The sequence below is a fragment of the Cynoglossus semilaevis genome, chromosome 18 (assembly GCF_000523025.1).
Source record: "Cynoglossus semilaevis isolate Cse_v1.0 chromosome 18, Cse_v1.0, whole genome shotgun sequence".
NCBI classification, from domain to species: domain Eukaryota; kingdom Metazoa; phylum Chordata; class Actinopteri; order Pleuronectiformes; family Cynoglossidae; genus Cynoglossus; species Cynoglossus semilaevis.
Window position 1 is genome coordinate 2462006 of NC_024324.1, and position 12264 is coordinate 2474269.

Here is a 12264-nt window from a genome sequence, read left to right on the forward strand (position 1 = left end):
AAGCAGCTTCCTCTGACTTCATGGCTGAATATCCAGCCCCGCCCACACCTGCGCCCTGTTCATCACTGCTGGGCAGCCCAGTGGGCACGTAGGTGGGCGGCAGGGTGTAGTACTGCGAGAACTGACTCTGACTCAGAGAGTTGAAGTTACTGAACTCCTGCAAACATACACGATGGAATGACTGACTAAAGTCGAGCTCTGTTTGTCCTCACAGTAACACTGCAGGTCCTTGACTCCGTACCTGTGGGCTCACCGTGGTGGAGGCGGTGGTGGTGGCTGTGGCCGGGGGGATGTTGGAGTACACACTTGAAGTTGTGAAACTCGAGCCTGCAGACAGAAAGATCTCATTGTAGGACAGCGCCACGGGGAGGTGAAACAAGAGAAGAACAACGGCAGGAGAGCAGTTAAAGCTGCGGAGCTGCTGTAGTCAGTGCAGCCAGTGTTTGTCAGCGTTACGTCTGGAGGCAGAGTGCCGCTGCAGCTTGCCTTGGCTGGGGTATGAGTAGTGCAGTTGGCCCTGCTGGCTTGAGGTATATGCCGTGCTGAAGCTGAGAAACCCAGGCTGGCCACCAGAGGGCGCCTCAGGCAGCCCTGTCTCTGTTTTAATGCCTGGCCACATAGCACCTGAAGATGAACACAGAGAGAGAGAGCAATAGAAGCAGAGAATGGTTTAAGTGGCAGCAGGAAAAGTGGCAAAGCCTCAAGGTGGAGCTGTTGAGTCACTGGCAGATTTAAGCAGCGATTAAAAGGAGATCAGCTTCAGCGCACGGTGAGGCCTTCAAAGCACCTGAACTAGGTGTGACTGGTTTTAGTGAGCAGAGAGAAAGGTGAAAGGTCATCGGGGGGAGAGAGTGGACTAACCAAAAGGTGGGAGGCCGTAGGTCTGGCCGGTCTGAGGGAAGGCCGAGTACACGTTGGACTGGGCCAGAGAAGGAAAGGCCACGTGACTGGTGTAGGAGGTCACTGACGTCGGGCTGGGACAGAAGAAGAAGACGGAGAGTCAAACACACGTCTCTGAACTTCACTGGAGTCTCTGTCTTTTCCACAGTTGTTTAAACTCGTGGTTAAACTACAGACATTTCATCCAGTGCTCAAAGTATCAAACTGAGGTGAATTGCTGGTTCAAATCCCGGCCCAGAGGGATTAGATTAGAAACATATTTAGCCTGTGTTTTCAGTGAGTGAAGCCGTGGTAGGACTTCTGTCTCCTCCTGTCTCCTCCTGTCCCCTAAAGGTTCAGGGTTAGGTACCAACCTGGGCCCCAAACCCCAGGTTGGGTTACTGTACTCACTTGTTTCCCTGATAGACCTGCTGTGTGAACTCCGAGGTGGTTGTCGAGTCTGTGGGTGGGAACAGACACGCTACAGCGTCAGACCAAGTGATATGAAGACAGGAAGTGTGTGTGTGCGTGTGTGTGTGTGTACCTGAATGTTCATAGGGGTTCAACGAGTCTCCACATTCCTGAGACGCCGTTCCATGTTCGATATCCGACTGCTCCTGATCACCTGAGGACGAAACCAAACAAAGTAGTAACCATCACCCGCTGCGTCCGTCGGTGTGTGTGTGTGTGTGTGTGTTGTTTATTTCACCTTCATCTGAATCCAGCTGGGCAGTGGACAGGGCAGAGTATGAAGGATCTGGACTTTCATCACCAGACAGGTTACTAGAGAAAAAAAAAACGACACATTATTTCTGCTGCTGCCGTCAGTGAAAAACCAAAGAGGTTCAATTTGGACGAGTCATTACAGACCGAGCGCTGTGGAGAATATATTCAGTAGAACATTCAAGAGTCAGCATTTACTGTGAGGCCACATCAATCAGAGGATGTGGAGAAAAAAAGAAAATGAAGCCACCGACCTGGGCTCTTTCTCCAGTCCGGCTTCGATCTCCAGCTTCACTTTCTTTGCCTGGACGACAGACAGAAAACAACCGCTCACTCAGACTCTGATACAGAACAGGATAAAGTCCACAAGTTTTGTAACGGTGTTAGGTTGGCGACCGCTGATCTACATGATCATGTGACCTCCTGACGTCTGAACGTCAACACATTTCTGCTGTGGACTCACCGGTAGCTCCTGCGAGTCATCCATCTCTGCAGCAGAGCGACCCGACATGTCTGCACGCTCAGCCCGCTCTCTCTACCTGGACGACCCGCCTGGACCCTACTTCACAAAACCACAGCAGGAAAAGACCAAACCGTTATAGGCTGAATGTCCCCAATGTCTGCTGCGCTTTATGTAGACGTCTGATGCCCCTCCCACTTCCTGTGTCCCACATAGGACGGTCCGAGCGCAACGCACACATTATCAACGTGTAGGGTTTGTGCACAATTAGTCCCAGTTACATGATGGAAATGGGGCAGTGGGGGTGTGTGTGTGGGGGGGTCATTCCTCTGCAGAGGAGACCTATGGGCGCCTCTGCAGGTGAGTGTGTTTACTGCAGGATTAGGGAGAGATGATGAGATGAATGAAGTGGATTTTGCGGCAGCATTAGTTGACACCTAACCTTCTTTTGTCTGCTGGCTCGTCTGACACACATTGGACTTCCTGACATAATGTAGACACACAGTAAAAGAGAAAGTGGGTCAGATGAGGCACGTTCAGGATGGGACACGTGCCAGACAACTGAAACCCGTGTCATTTTATGTAAGGTTTATATAAAAGAGGTGACAAACAGACCAACTACACATGTCGTACTAATGGCAGACGACGGGGACAATACATTTACAACATCATAAATCAAATTTATGAAAAGTTGGTCACTTAATACATACCACTAATAACAGTAATAATATTATTACAACGTTATGTGAATATCACTTTCTTAATGTAACTCCTATGTCACTTTGTAACATGATTGAGAACTGGATACAGTCAACGTTTCTCTGCACGTTGTAATTAATCGATTATGACAACAGTCCCGCTTCAAGAGAAGTTTCGCAGATCGATCGCAATCGATTAATTGATCAAACTCTGAACAGACACAGGTCTTAGTATTTTCTTGACTCGGTATGATTCAGTGACTGGTTATTTACTGGAAAATTGCTGCTTGGCAGTGATCGATCTTTATCGTGATATTATTAAAAGCGTCAGTTCGGTTTGTCCTCCAGGAAATAACATCGGTGACAACAGTTTACTGTGAAAGACTGGACATTAGAACCGAACTGTTATTGAGCATACGTTAACATGAAATGGTTCAGTAGTTACACTGTGGTAATAAGCCCGCAATGGAGTCGTAATTATCAACACTAGGACTTAGACGCCACCAAGAAAGCCTTTAAATTGCAACGTTAGCTTCTAAATGTTTACTTTCAGACTGAAGCGGAGCAGAGGAGAGCAGATTTATCCAAATTTCTCGATCACATTTGTGCGTTTGCCTAAAGTCAGAAAATACGACTCGATCGTCAGCACAAGTCAGTTCGTCCCGGTCACGAAAGTTTTCCGCTCCAGAGATTAGTCGGGCCCTGCAGCCATTGGCTGGAGTGGAAACAGAAATGGCAGCGTGTGAAGAGCATCTCACACTGCAGCAGCGGCTAACGTTAGCACGGGCTCACGGCGGCACGAAGACACCAGAGACCCATAAACACTGTATGTTATAATCTTACCATTGACGAAACGATAAAGGAACGCCTTTAAACCAGCGTCTTCTACGCGGACCCACAGTGTCAAGCTTTGTCTGTTGTTAGGGAGCACTATTTGGCAGGAAGTCTCGATTAAGGGTCTTACTGAGCATGCGCGAAGTCGAAGTCTTTTCAGCGTCGCGACAGTTGTGGCAGCGGCAGCATCACAGGTGAGATGCTCAACTGTAAACATTTGTTATTTGAACAGTTGAAACTTCTCCCAAAATGTCAGCTTTCCGTCCTTGTGTCGCGTCAGAGACTTATGTCAGATTATAGCCGAGTTCATCCGGTTTATTTTGTTTGGAACGTCAACTCCAATCCTTAATATAACAGTCCTTAATATAACATAGCATACGTAAATTTACCGTAGCCCTATATATAGCAAACTTTGAAACAAATTAAATTATTAAATTATAATAGTATAACATAATAATACAATATTTAAATATAATTCATTATTATTAGTGTCGCTTACCAGTTTATAAATCTACATCAGAAGTATGTTTTTCTTGTGACGGCCGCCATCTTGGATCGTCGTGTTTTTAATATTGTGCAGTTAAAAAAACCTAAAACCTGGTGCGTTTAATCTTTTCTTAAGGCTTTCTGATTTTTCTGCATGTGTGGCTGAAACTTCACCACAAGAGGCCGCTAAGTCACACACTTTCAATTAACTACTGTATTTGTAAGTTCAAGTAGTTTGTATTTTTTAAAATGTACGTTTGTTAACGTTCCATGAAGTTAGTCTTAAGTCAGACGTAAGTCTATAAAAATATTTAATGTTTAATGTTCTATTGAAGAAAGGAGATATCTGTATCTAAAAAATATTTTTTAGATACAGATATTATAATAGAATGTGTGCAAATAAGAACTTGTGTATAAACTGTGTAATAGCGCCACTGAGCGGTTGGTATAATTAATAGATACTGTATGTGTTATTCTGTCCATCTGTTAAGAATAAAATTTTCGTCTTATTAATAACAAATTATTTAATAATTAATTAATTTTGACATTGCTAATGTTAATGTATCGGAATCAGTGACATTGAAGGAGAACATTCTGGAAGTGAAGTAAAGTAGCATACGTGTGTACATGGATTTAGAGATTTTATTTGCCATTTCTGACACGTTACACTTCAACAGTTCCGTCGATCATGTTAATGAAACTCTTCTTTACACAGTAGAAGTGGCATGAAAATAAATACACATTTTAAAAAATATATATATAAAACAGAAAAGTAACTCTTCCAAATATGGAAGAAAATGACCTAGAGCTGTGCGTTGCCTTGTTTCTTTGTTGTTGTTGTTGTTGTTTTTGGTAATAATTACTTGTGTTGTTGTTGTTTTTGGTAATAATTATTTTCAGTAGGTTTGAAAATGAAAAATAAATTGGTCTTTAACCACTTCTGTTCGGAAGAAGACTTTCTCTTTTAACAAATGCAAGAACACAATCTACAACCTGGATCCTTGAATTAAATAGATCAAAAGATAAATATAAATTTTAAAACTTTATTTTTTTTTTTTACATCTTATTGCACGTTCCAGAACAGTTTAATGGAGTAGGCCGGCGGCTGAGCGGTGTTGATGGAAGGCCAGCTCCTACTCCACACAGTGGTTCTTAGTCAAGTTAATCAAGCACTTCTTTATAGAACATTATTCTCTCCATTAAAGGGACCGGGAGGTTTAGGGTGAATCAGATATGTACATACAGTAAATATATGGATCAGGCCGACCTCGGACAGGCACAAGACATTCACAGTTCTGCTCTACGTGATGCATTCATTAAAAAAAAAAAAAATTGGTATCATGGAACAATGGTTTTGGTCCTAAAAAGTTGTCTAATGATATGGTCGGGAATTTTTGCACCACGTTTATAAATTAATATGTAACATAATAAATTGATGCACATAAGAACATGATAGAACCTTCTCCCAGGGACTAAACTAAACTGGTCTTAACGACATTGTTCAGTCCTTTTGTCCCACTTTTTTGGTCACGGTCCAACATTGGGATATAGACGATGTGCTTTGATCGACGTAGGTTTGTTATTTCTGCTCGAACATCCACCGATCATCCATCAAATCACATTCGTCTGTTTTTCAACGATTGGAAACACAGTAGTGAACAAGTGTGACCACTAGATGTCACTAGATGTTGATGATTATGAGAAGTTTTCAATCAAACTATTAAAATCTATTCACTAGGAAACATTTAATTCATGACGTATCATTTATGAGAAGACTACAAGTCAAACAGCGAATGTTTGTTAGTGAACTTCCAAAATGTTGCTCTAAAATATATATGTAACTCTTTCCTTCTGTACAGTACAGTAAAACTTTGATCATCAGTGTATGAGGACAAATGGTCCAGATGACGAAAATGACACGTTTAGGGAAAAAAAAAAAAAATTGGTCCAAGTACCATTTACTAGAGTACTGTATTGAAATGTAAAGTATTTGTAGGAACTGAAAACAAGCAGCTGTGAGTATTTGTAGGAACTGAAAACAAGCAGATCCACCAGGCCAGCGCCACCATGTGGGACCAAGGTTTGCTACATTTGATACAGAAATGGGCCAAACTGTTAGTAGTGGTTTCACTCAGCTCCCCCTGCAGTTTAAAAATGGGAACTGACGAGGAAACAATATGAAGAGAATTATTTAAAGTGTGTAATATTTGGAGGTGGAACCAGTGGTTGGGCCTCGTGGAGCCCACATGCTGACGCTGGCAGGAATGTGGCATCTGAAGATGCTGTTGACCGTTTGAGCAGATAGTTTGTACTCTTTCCTGGACCCTTGTTTCCTCGAGTGCAATTGAAGGTTTACATTAATAATAAAGACAGCCTTCTGAGACAGGAAATAAAGTTAACATGAAAAAAATGACAAAGAAAAAGTCCAAACAAATAGTTTTGATAAAGCGGTGTCCTCTTAATGAAAACTGCTGCAGCTGATGCCAAACAAATTGCCGTCTAAACATCAGGCACTTCTCTCTGCTGCAGCTGATGCCAAACAAATTGCTGTCTAAACATCAGGCACTTCTCCTCCTCCTCCTCCTCCTCCTCCTCCTAGTGTCGACGTCATCATGTCGTGACCCCGGAGCTCCTCCCAGCTTGGCACGCGTGTACTGCAGTTATGGAGTGATTTAGGCAAAGCTGTGCGGCCCAGTGACGACGACGATGATGATGATGGTGTTAAAATGAAGAATCCACAGTTTCAGTCAAACGTAGGTTTGTGTTTTTTTTTTGTTTTTAATCCATTAACTGATCCCTGACTGGTCCAAAAATAAAAAGTAAAAAGTCTTTGTCCCTCCTGAGATTCCTGTTCTGTTTCTGGTCCGTTCTCAGGAAAGGTCGGTGGAAACGACCATGTCTCCCATGAAGCTGTGCTCCGCAGGAGGTCCGTAAGAAAACCCCGGGAAGGCTCCGGCAGCTTCCCTGACGCTGCTGGTCACAGTCAGGGTGTCGGTGCACAGGGACGAGGACACGGGCAGGTGCGTGAACTCGGGATCAAAGTGTCGCAGGTCAGTGGGACCACTCTGAGAAAGATGAAGCAGGAGTGCTGTTTTAACATCTACATCTCTACACTATAAACATTCTGAGGTCATTTATGAAATTAAACACAGAAACAATCGATCAACGATGATCTATTTTCAATGTTACAATATTTTCCGAATACTTTTATTTGTAACAAAATAATGGATTTGCAAAGACAACAAAGGCAGCACAAACCACTTGATATACGTGATATATATATATAAACACTAACGTGTGAATCTCTGAGGCTGCTCCAGGTAATATTTTATTATTTTTGCCGCATTTTCTTTCCTTTCTCGTTTTTCCTCATCATGTCGTGACAGTCACTTATTTGAAGTTGACAGTAGATAAAATGAACGCGTTTTAAGGTTTGAATTTTAAACGTACCACAGAGGGAATGAACGGAGGCGTGATCTTCTTGGCCATCAGGTCGTCCCAGTTGATCGGAGAAAAGAAGGAGTGGAACTTGAGTTCAAGCTGCCGGGGGGGAAAAGACAATGGAGACGAGCGGTGAGGAAAAAAACCAAAACAAATCTAAGTCAAGTCGTGGAGTTCTGCAGGTTCAGTTCTAACAACTTACAAAGTCGTTCTTGACTCCCAGCCTCTTGGTGCGGTCCTTCTGCAGGAGACCCTCCAACAGTTCCCGGCCTGAGTTTGACACGTTGGGCTTCAGCATCGGAGCTTTGTGCAGGATGTTGTTGTACATCTCTGCTGTGTTACGACTGTAGAACGGAGGCTGTGAAGATTAAAAAAACCAAAAAAAACAGATTAGTCTTTGGCTTCAACCGAACACAAGTGTGTGAACAAAACCAAAACTTCACTCACAAGTCCGTAGAGCATCTCGTAGAGCACCGAGCCCAGGCACCACCAGTCCACGGTCCGGTCGTACGCCTGCTTCTGGAGAACTTCAGGAGCCAAGTACTGTGGGAGAGAGCGGTCCAGATCAGTGTCCAGAGTCTGCTTCGTTTGTTTTTACCTTCAAAACGGCTCCACGGAGGAGTCACCGTACCTCAGGTGTTCCACAGAAGGTGGTGGTGGTTCCGTTGGGATCCAGACCTTCTTTGCAGAGTCCAAAGTCGGTCAGGACAATGTGTCCCTGTGAGTCCAACAGGATGTTCTCAGGCTTCAGGTCCCTGCAGAGAGTCCAGTGAAACCCATTATTATTCCACAACGCCTGGGAGATCGTGTGACTTCGACGCAAATCACTCATTCGTCCACCAGGGGGTGCCGTGGGACCGCAGCTTACCTGTATACGATGTGCAGGGAGTGGAGGTAGCCGAGCGCGCTGGCGATTTCAGCAGCGTAAAAGCGGGCTCTGGGCTCCAGGAAGACCCTCTCCCTCTGGAGGTGGTAGAAGAGCTGCAGGAGGAGAAGAGGAGCGACATCATCAGTCAAACACGGCTCCTCCACACTGGGTCACGTGACCGTCCCGGTGTGGGACGTGGGTCGCTGCGACTCACCTCTCCACCGTTGACGTAGTCCAGCACGAAGTAGAGCTTGTCGGTGGTCTGGAAGGAGTAGTGCAGCCCCACCAGGAAGGGATGCTTGATGTTCTTCATCAGGACGCTGCGCTCCGCCATGATATGCTTTTGCTAAACCAGGAGGGAGAACGAGCGGAGGATCAACAGAGGTTCTCAACAGAACCCAGAGAGAGAGAGAGAGAGAGAGAGAGCGGTGCATCACAGGACCAGAACAGTCACTCACCTCCTTCTTCTTCAGGATGATTTTCTTCTGCAGCACTTTGACCGCGTAGTACTTTGTGGACTCTTTGTGTCGAGCCAGAAGAACCTGAAACACAGCAAACATTAGCCTGGTTGATCCCAACGAGTGACTCCAGGCGGACGTGTGGACAGTGAGGAGATGACATCAGGACGCTGAGCGGAGGGACACGGAGACACTCACCTTCCCAAAGCTGCCTTTACCGATGATTTTCAAGTAGTCAAAGAGACAGGGTTTGATCCTGGAGGAGGAGGAGAAAAAAAATGAAATGGAATTTAAATTAAATACATTTCAGAACCCGTGCTGTGAATTTCTTTTTACAAAAGTCAGTCAGACGACTCACTGAGTGTCCTCGACCAGGGAGCTCCGTGAACTCAGGCACATCTGGAACACAAGAGAAGGAGGAAATAGTAAGAACACTGAGTCTGTGAGGTAAGTTTGGAGTCGGTGTTTCAGTCTTTTTTTTTTTTTTACCGAAGTTGCAGGATGTGGGCCATTCTCTACTTCTTCATTCTGGTTCTCATCAATCTTCAGCAGACTGTTCACTTCAACACTGAAGAAGAAAAACAAAAACAAAGATCAACAACAGTCGGAAAAAAACGTCGGAAACTTCCAGACAGGTCAGACTTCAGTCAGCCGACCCAGAACCCTGCAGGAACTATTTTTAAATCCCCCCCCTCGGACCCTGATCAGAGGCTGGAATTATTCACAGGTCAAGAAGATCCAAAGGATGACGTGCACGGTGGTGTGCACGGTGAACTAATTAAATTAGAGCTCCGTCCTGGTGGACAGACAGGGATTTGCAGCAAAGGTGATTAAGCACTTGTTAACACACTGGTCACAACAGCAGCTATTCTTACTGTGGGACCAGGATTACAGGGCTCAGGTGGCTGATGGGATTGGAACATGAATGGACCGAACAACGTGGCGTTGAACCGGCGACCTGGAGCCGGGAGGTGGAGGTGTACGCTCAGTACAGTAAGGCAGAGTAAAGGCAGAACTCACTGTTGGCAGATGTGCGGCGTGGACACCAGCTTCTGGATGAAGTCGTTCAGACCCATTTTCCTCTCCTTGATGAAGGCTGAGGAGACAAAGACAAAGACAGAAGGTTGGCACCGGTGTCGGAGGACAGACAGGCAAGAACCAGGAAACAAGAGCAGGAAAAAAACAAAAAGTTGAATCCACGTTTCTCACGTTTTTATTATTATTTTTTTTTATGGTGACATCCAATATAAGGCTCTAGGCTTATGAGGTTATGCAACCTCCCACAGGTCACTCATTCAGATGATACCGGTGGTCACCAACAAAGCATCATCCAATCAGCAGTCATTATCAGACAAGACAAGATCAATGGTTTAAAGAGAATTAGAAAGAAAAAAAAATTTTTGTTTTTGACATTTGCACAGAACTCAGAGAAACAGGCACTAATTCTCCTCCCTGCAGTCATTTCTCCCGCAGTTTAACTTCACCTTTAAAACCAAACAGTGACGCTCGTCAGACGTCATGTGACAAATTCACATTTCCACTCATGATGAATTGTGTGTCTCACCCGCGAGGACGGCGACAATCCCCCGCATCTTGCAGTACGTCAGGTCACAGCCAGCCTCCGTCACAGCCATGGTTGTTGAACGATTATCCAAATGGACGATAAAAAAGTAACGAAAAGAAAATCTCCTCAGTTTATTTTTTCCTCGCCTACTCCGTGTCGTGCTCTTCCCGGACGCGCGCAGACGTTTGAGAACCGTGCGCTCTGATCCGCGCTCCGCTCCGCAGTGTCGTTCAACACTGGAGCGCACCAGAGTATTTATGCACCCCACGTGGTACAGTGACGTCGGAGGACGAGGACGCGCCCCCCTCTCCTCCCACTTTCCTCTTGTCACCGTAGCAACCACTTTAGCAGGCGTGACGTCACGGGATTCCGCCGCAGCTTTTTGTCGACGTTTTGCCTGCAGGATGCCGATGACGAAGAGGAGTTACTGCAGGGATGGAGGAGGAAGAGCTCCTTCTTCCTCCTCCTCATCTTTTGTGGACCCTTAAACCAGAGAGGATTTCATTTGTTTGGACTTGATATGTAGAGACGTCCATCATTTCTCTTTACTTTAATGACGTTCGTCCATCATTTCTCTTTACTTTAATGATGACTTTTTCACTGAAGACGTTCTGTGACTGAAGGACAACGGAACGTCCAATCAAACGTTCTGTACGGAATCCAGTTACAGCACGTTCCAGGCCCACGAGGAACGGACGACTGTCAACAAATAAAACCTTTGATTTTGTGGACAAATCTGGACAGTCTCTGCAGAGACACAAACCTCGGTCCTACAGCAGAAACCAGACCATTGTCTTCTGATGGGTTTTCTCGTAATCACACCAATCCAACATGCTAAGCGTTAGCTTCCAGTCTGGACGTCAGTAAGAACGCGTGAGAACAAGAACGTCCTGTATCCTCATGGAACACCACGCAGCGTTGGGATTCCTTTCCGGGACCAGGAGCATCAAAGACAAACACAAACACACACAGAGAGAACAGAGAACAGAGCGCTAACATTCCTATGAGGAGCGTGACGACAGGTCACGACTGGAACATCGTAGACACGAATGAGTAAATGAATTATGGGCCGGGCCGCGGTCCATTTGGTGTCCACACACAGCGGGTTCACGCTGGTTCACACTGGTTCACGTTGGTTCACGTTGATTCACTGTGAGGTCGTTCTGGCTCACGTGAAGTAAACAGAGCTGCTGTCGCTGCGATCAGTTACAGCTGTAGTCGTGTTCCTGTGAAAGTGAATTACCAGTGGGGACTATTGATAGTACGAAAATAACCAGAGTCCTGGGCAACATGTCCATGTGGCCCACCTACTGGGCTCAACCGGTATAATGTGGGCATGACGTTCATCTGAGAAAGTCAGTAACGACGTTAGACATGGCACGTACTGTAGCATGGGCTAATGTTAGCATGGGCTAATGTTAGCATGGGCTAATGTTAGCATGGTGTAATGAAGGTGGTGGAGGTCCTCGGTTCTCGGGTTCACGCTGGTTCACACTGGTTCACGTTGGTTCACGTTGATTCACTGTGAGGTCGTTCTGGCTCACGTGAAGTAAACAGAGCTGCTGTCGCTGCGATCAGTTACAGCTGTAGTCGTGTTCCTGTGAAAGTGAATTACCAGTGGGGACTATTGATAGTACGAAAATAACCATAGTCCTGGGCAACATGTCCATGTGGCCCACCTACTGGGCTCAACCGGTATAATGTGGGCATGACGTTCATCTGAGAAAGTCAGTAATGACGTTGGACATGGCATGTACTGTAGCATGGGCTAATGTTAGCATGGGCTAATGTTAGCATGGGCTAATTTTAGCATGGGCTAATGTTAGCATGGGCTAATGTTAGCATGGGCTAAT

At 45.3% G+C, this 12264-nt stretch overlaps 2 protein-coding genes and 1 long non-coding RNA gene across 4 annotated transcripts in view; 1 reads left to right on the plus strand and 2 right to left on the minus strand.

Moving 5' to 3' along the window:
* The window catches only part of eya3 (EYA transcriptional coactivator and phosphatase 3), a 9623-nt gene extending 5913 nt beyond the window's left edge, over nucleotides 1-3710 (minus strand). Inside the window, exons 1-10 of the mRNA XM_008331068.3 lie at nucleotides 3604-3710; nucleotides 2066-2164; nucleotides 1857-1906; nucleotides 1589-1662; nucleotides 1424-1504; nucleotides 1291-1339; nucleotides 862-974; nucleotides 487-624; nucleotides 242-327; nucleotides 4-157 (exon numbers count right to left, since the gene is read on the minus strand). Of these exons, the coding sequence (XP_008329290.1) occupies nucleotides 4-157; nucleotides 242-327; nucleotides 487-624; nucleotides 862-974; nucleotides 1291-1339; nucleotides 1424-1504; nucleotides 1589-1662; nucleotides 1857-1906; nucleotides 2066-2113 (793 nt within the window). The 5' untranslated portion in view covers nucleotides 2114-2164; nucleotides 3604-3710. The remainder of the gene's footprint in view (nucleotides 1-3; nucleotides 158-241; nucleotides 328-486; nucleotides 625-861; nucleotides 975-1290; nucleotides 1340-1423; nucleotides 1505-1588; nucleotides 1663-1856; nucleotides 1907-2065; nucleotides 2165-3603) is intronic.
* LOC112488533 (uncharacterized) lies at nucleotides 3699-6899 on the plus strand. The gene is made up of 2 exons (XR_003052686.1): nucleotides 3699-3788; nucleotides 6680-6899. It is a non-coding gene; the product is annotated as an uncharacterized LOC112488533 (long non-coding RNA).
* The window catches only part of LOC103393944 (serine/threonine-protein kinase Sgk1), a 9799-nt gene continuing 4385 nt past the window's right edge, over nucleotides 6851-12264 (minus strand). Inside the window, exons 1-13 of one of the 2 annotated variants that reach the window (XM_008331067.3) lie at nucleotides 10412-10936; nucleotides 9868-9943; nucleotides 9337-9415; nucleotides 9206-9246; nucleotides 9046-9103; nucleotides 8848-8931; nucleotides 8604-8735; nucleotides 8390-8502; nucleotides 8153-8276; nucleotides 7969-8064; nucleotides 7724-7879; nucleotides 7531-7620; nucleotides 6851-7145 (exon numbers count right to left, since the gene is read on the minus strand). In XM_008331067.3, the coding sequence (XP_008329289.1) occupies nucleotides 6951-7145; nucleotides 7531-7620; nucleotides 7724-7879; nucleotides 7969-8064; nucleotides 8153-8276; nucleotides 8390-8502; nucleotides 8604-8735; nucleotides 8848-8931; nucleotides 9046-9103; nucleotides 9206-9246; nucleotides 9337-9415; nucleotides 9868-9943; nucleotides 10412-10481 (1314 nt within the window). In that variant the 5' untranslated portion in view covers nucleotides 10482-10936 and the 3' untranslated portion in view covers nucleotides 6851-6950. Of the gene's footprint in view, nucleotides 7146-7530; nucleotides 7621-7723; nucleotides 7880-7968; nucleotides 8065-8152; nucleotides 8277-8389; nucleotides 8503-8603; nucleotides 8736-8847; nucleotides 8932-9045; nucleotides 9104-9205; nucleotides 9247-9336; nucleotides 9416-9867; nucleotides 9944-10411; nucleotides 10937-12264 lie in introns of those variants that run through there. The other variant, XM_017040948.2, reaches the window with a different exon arrangement.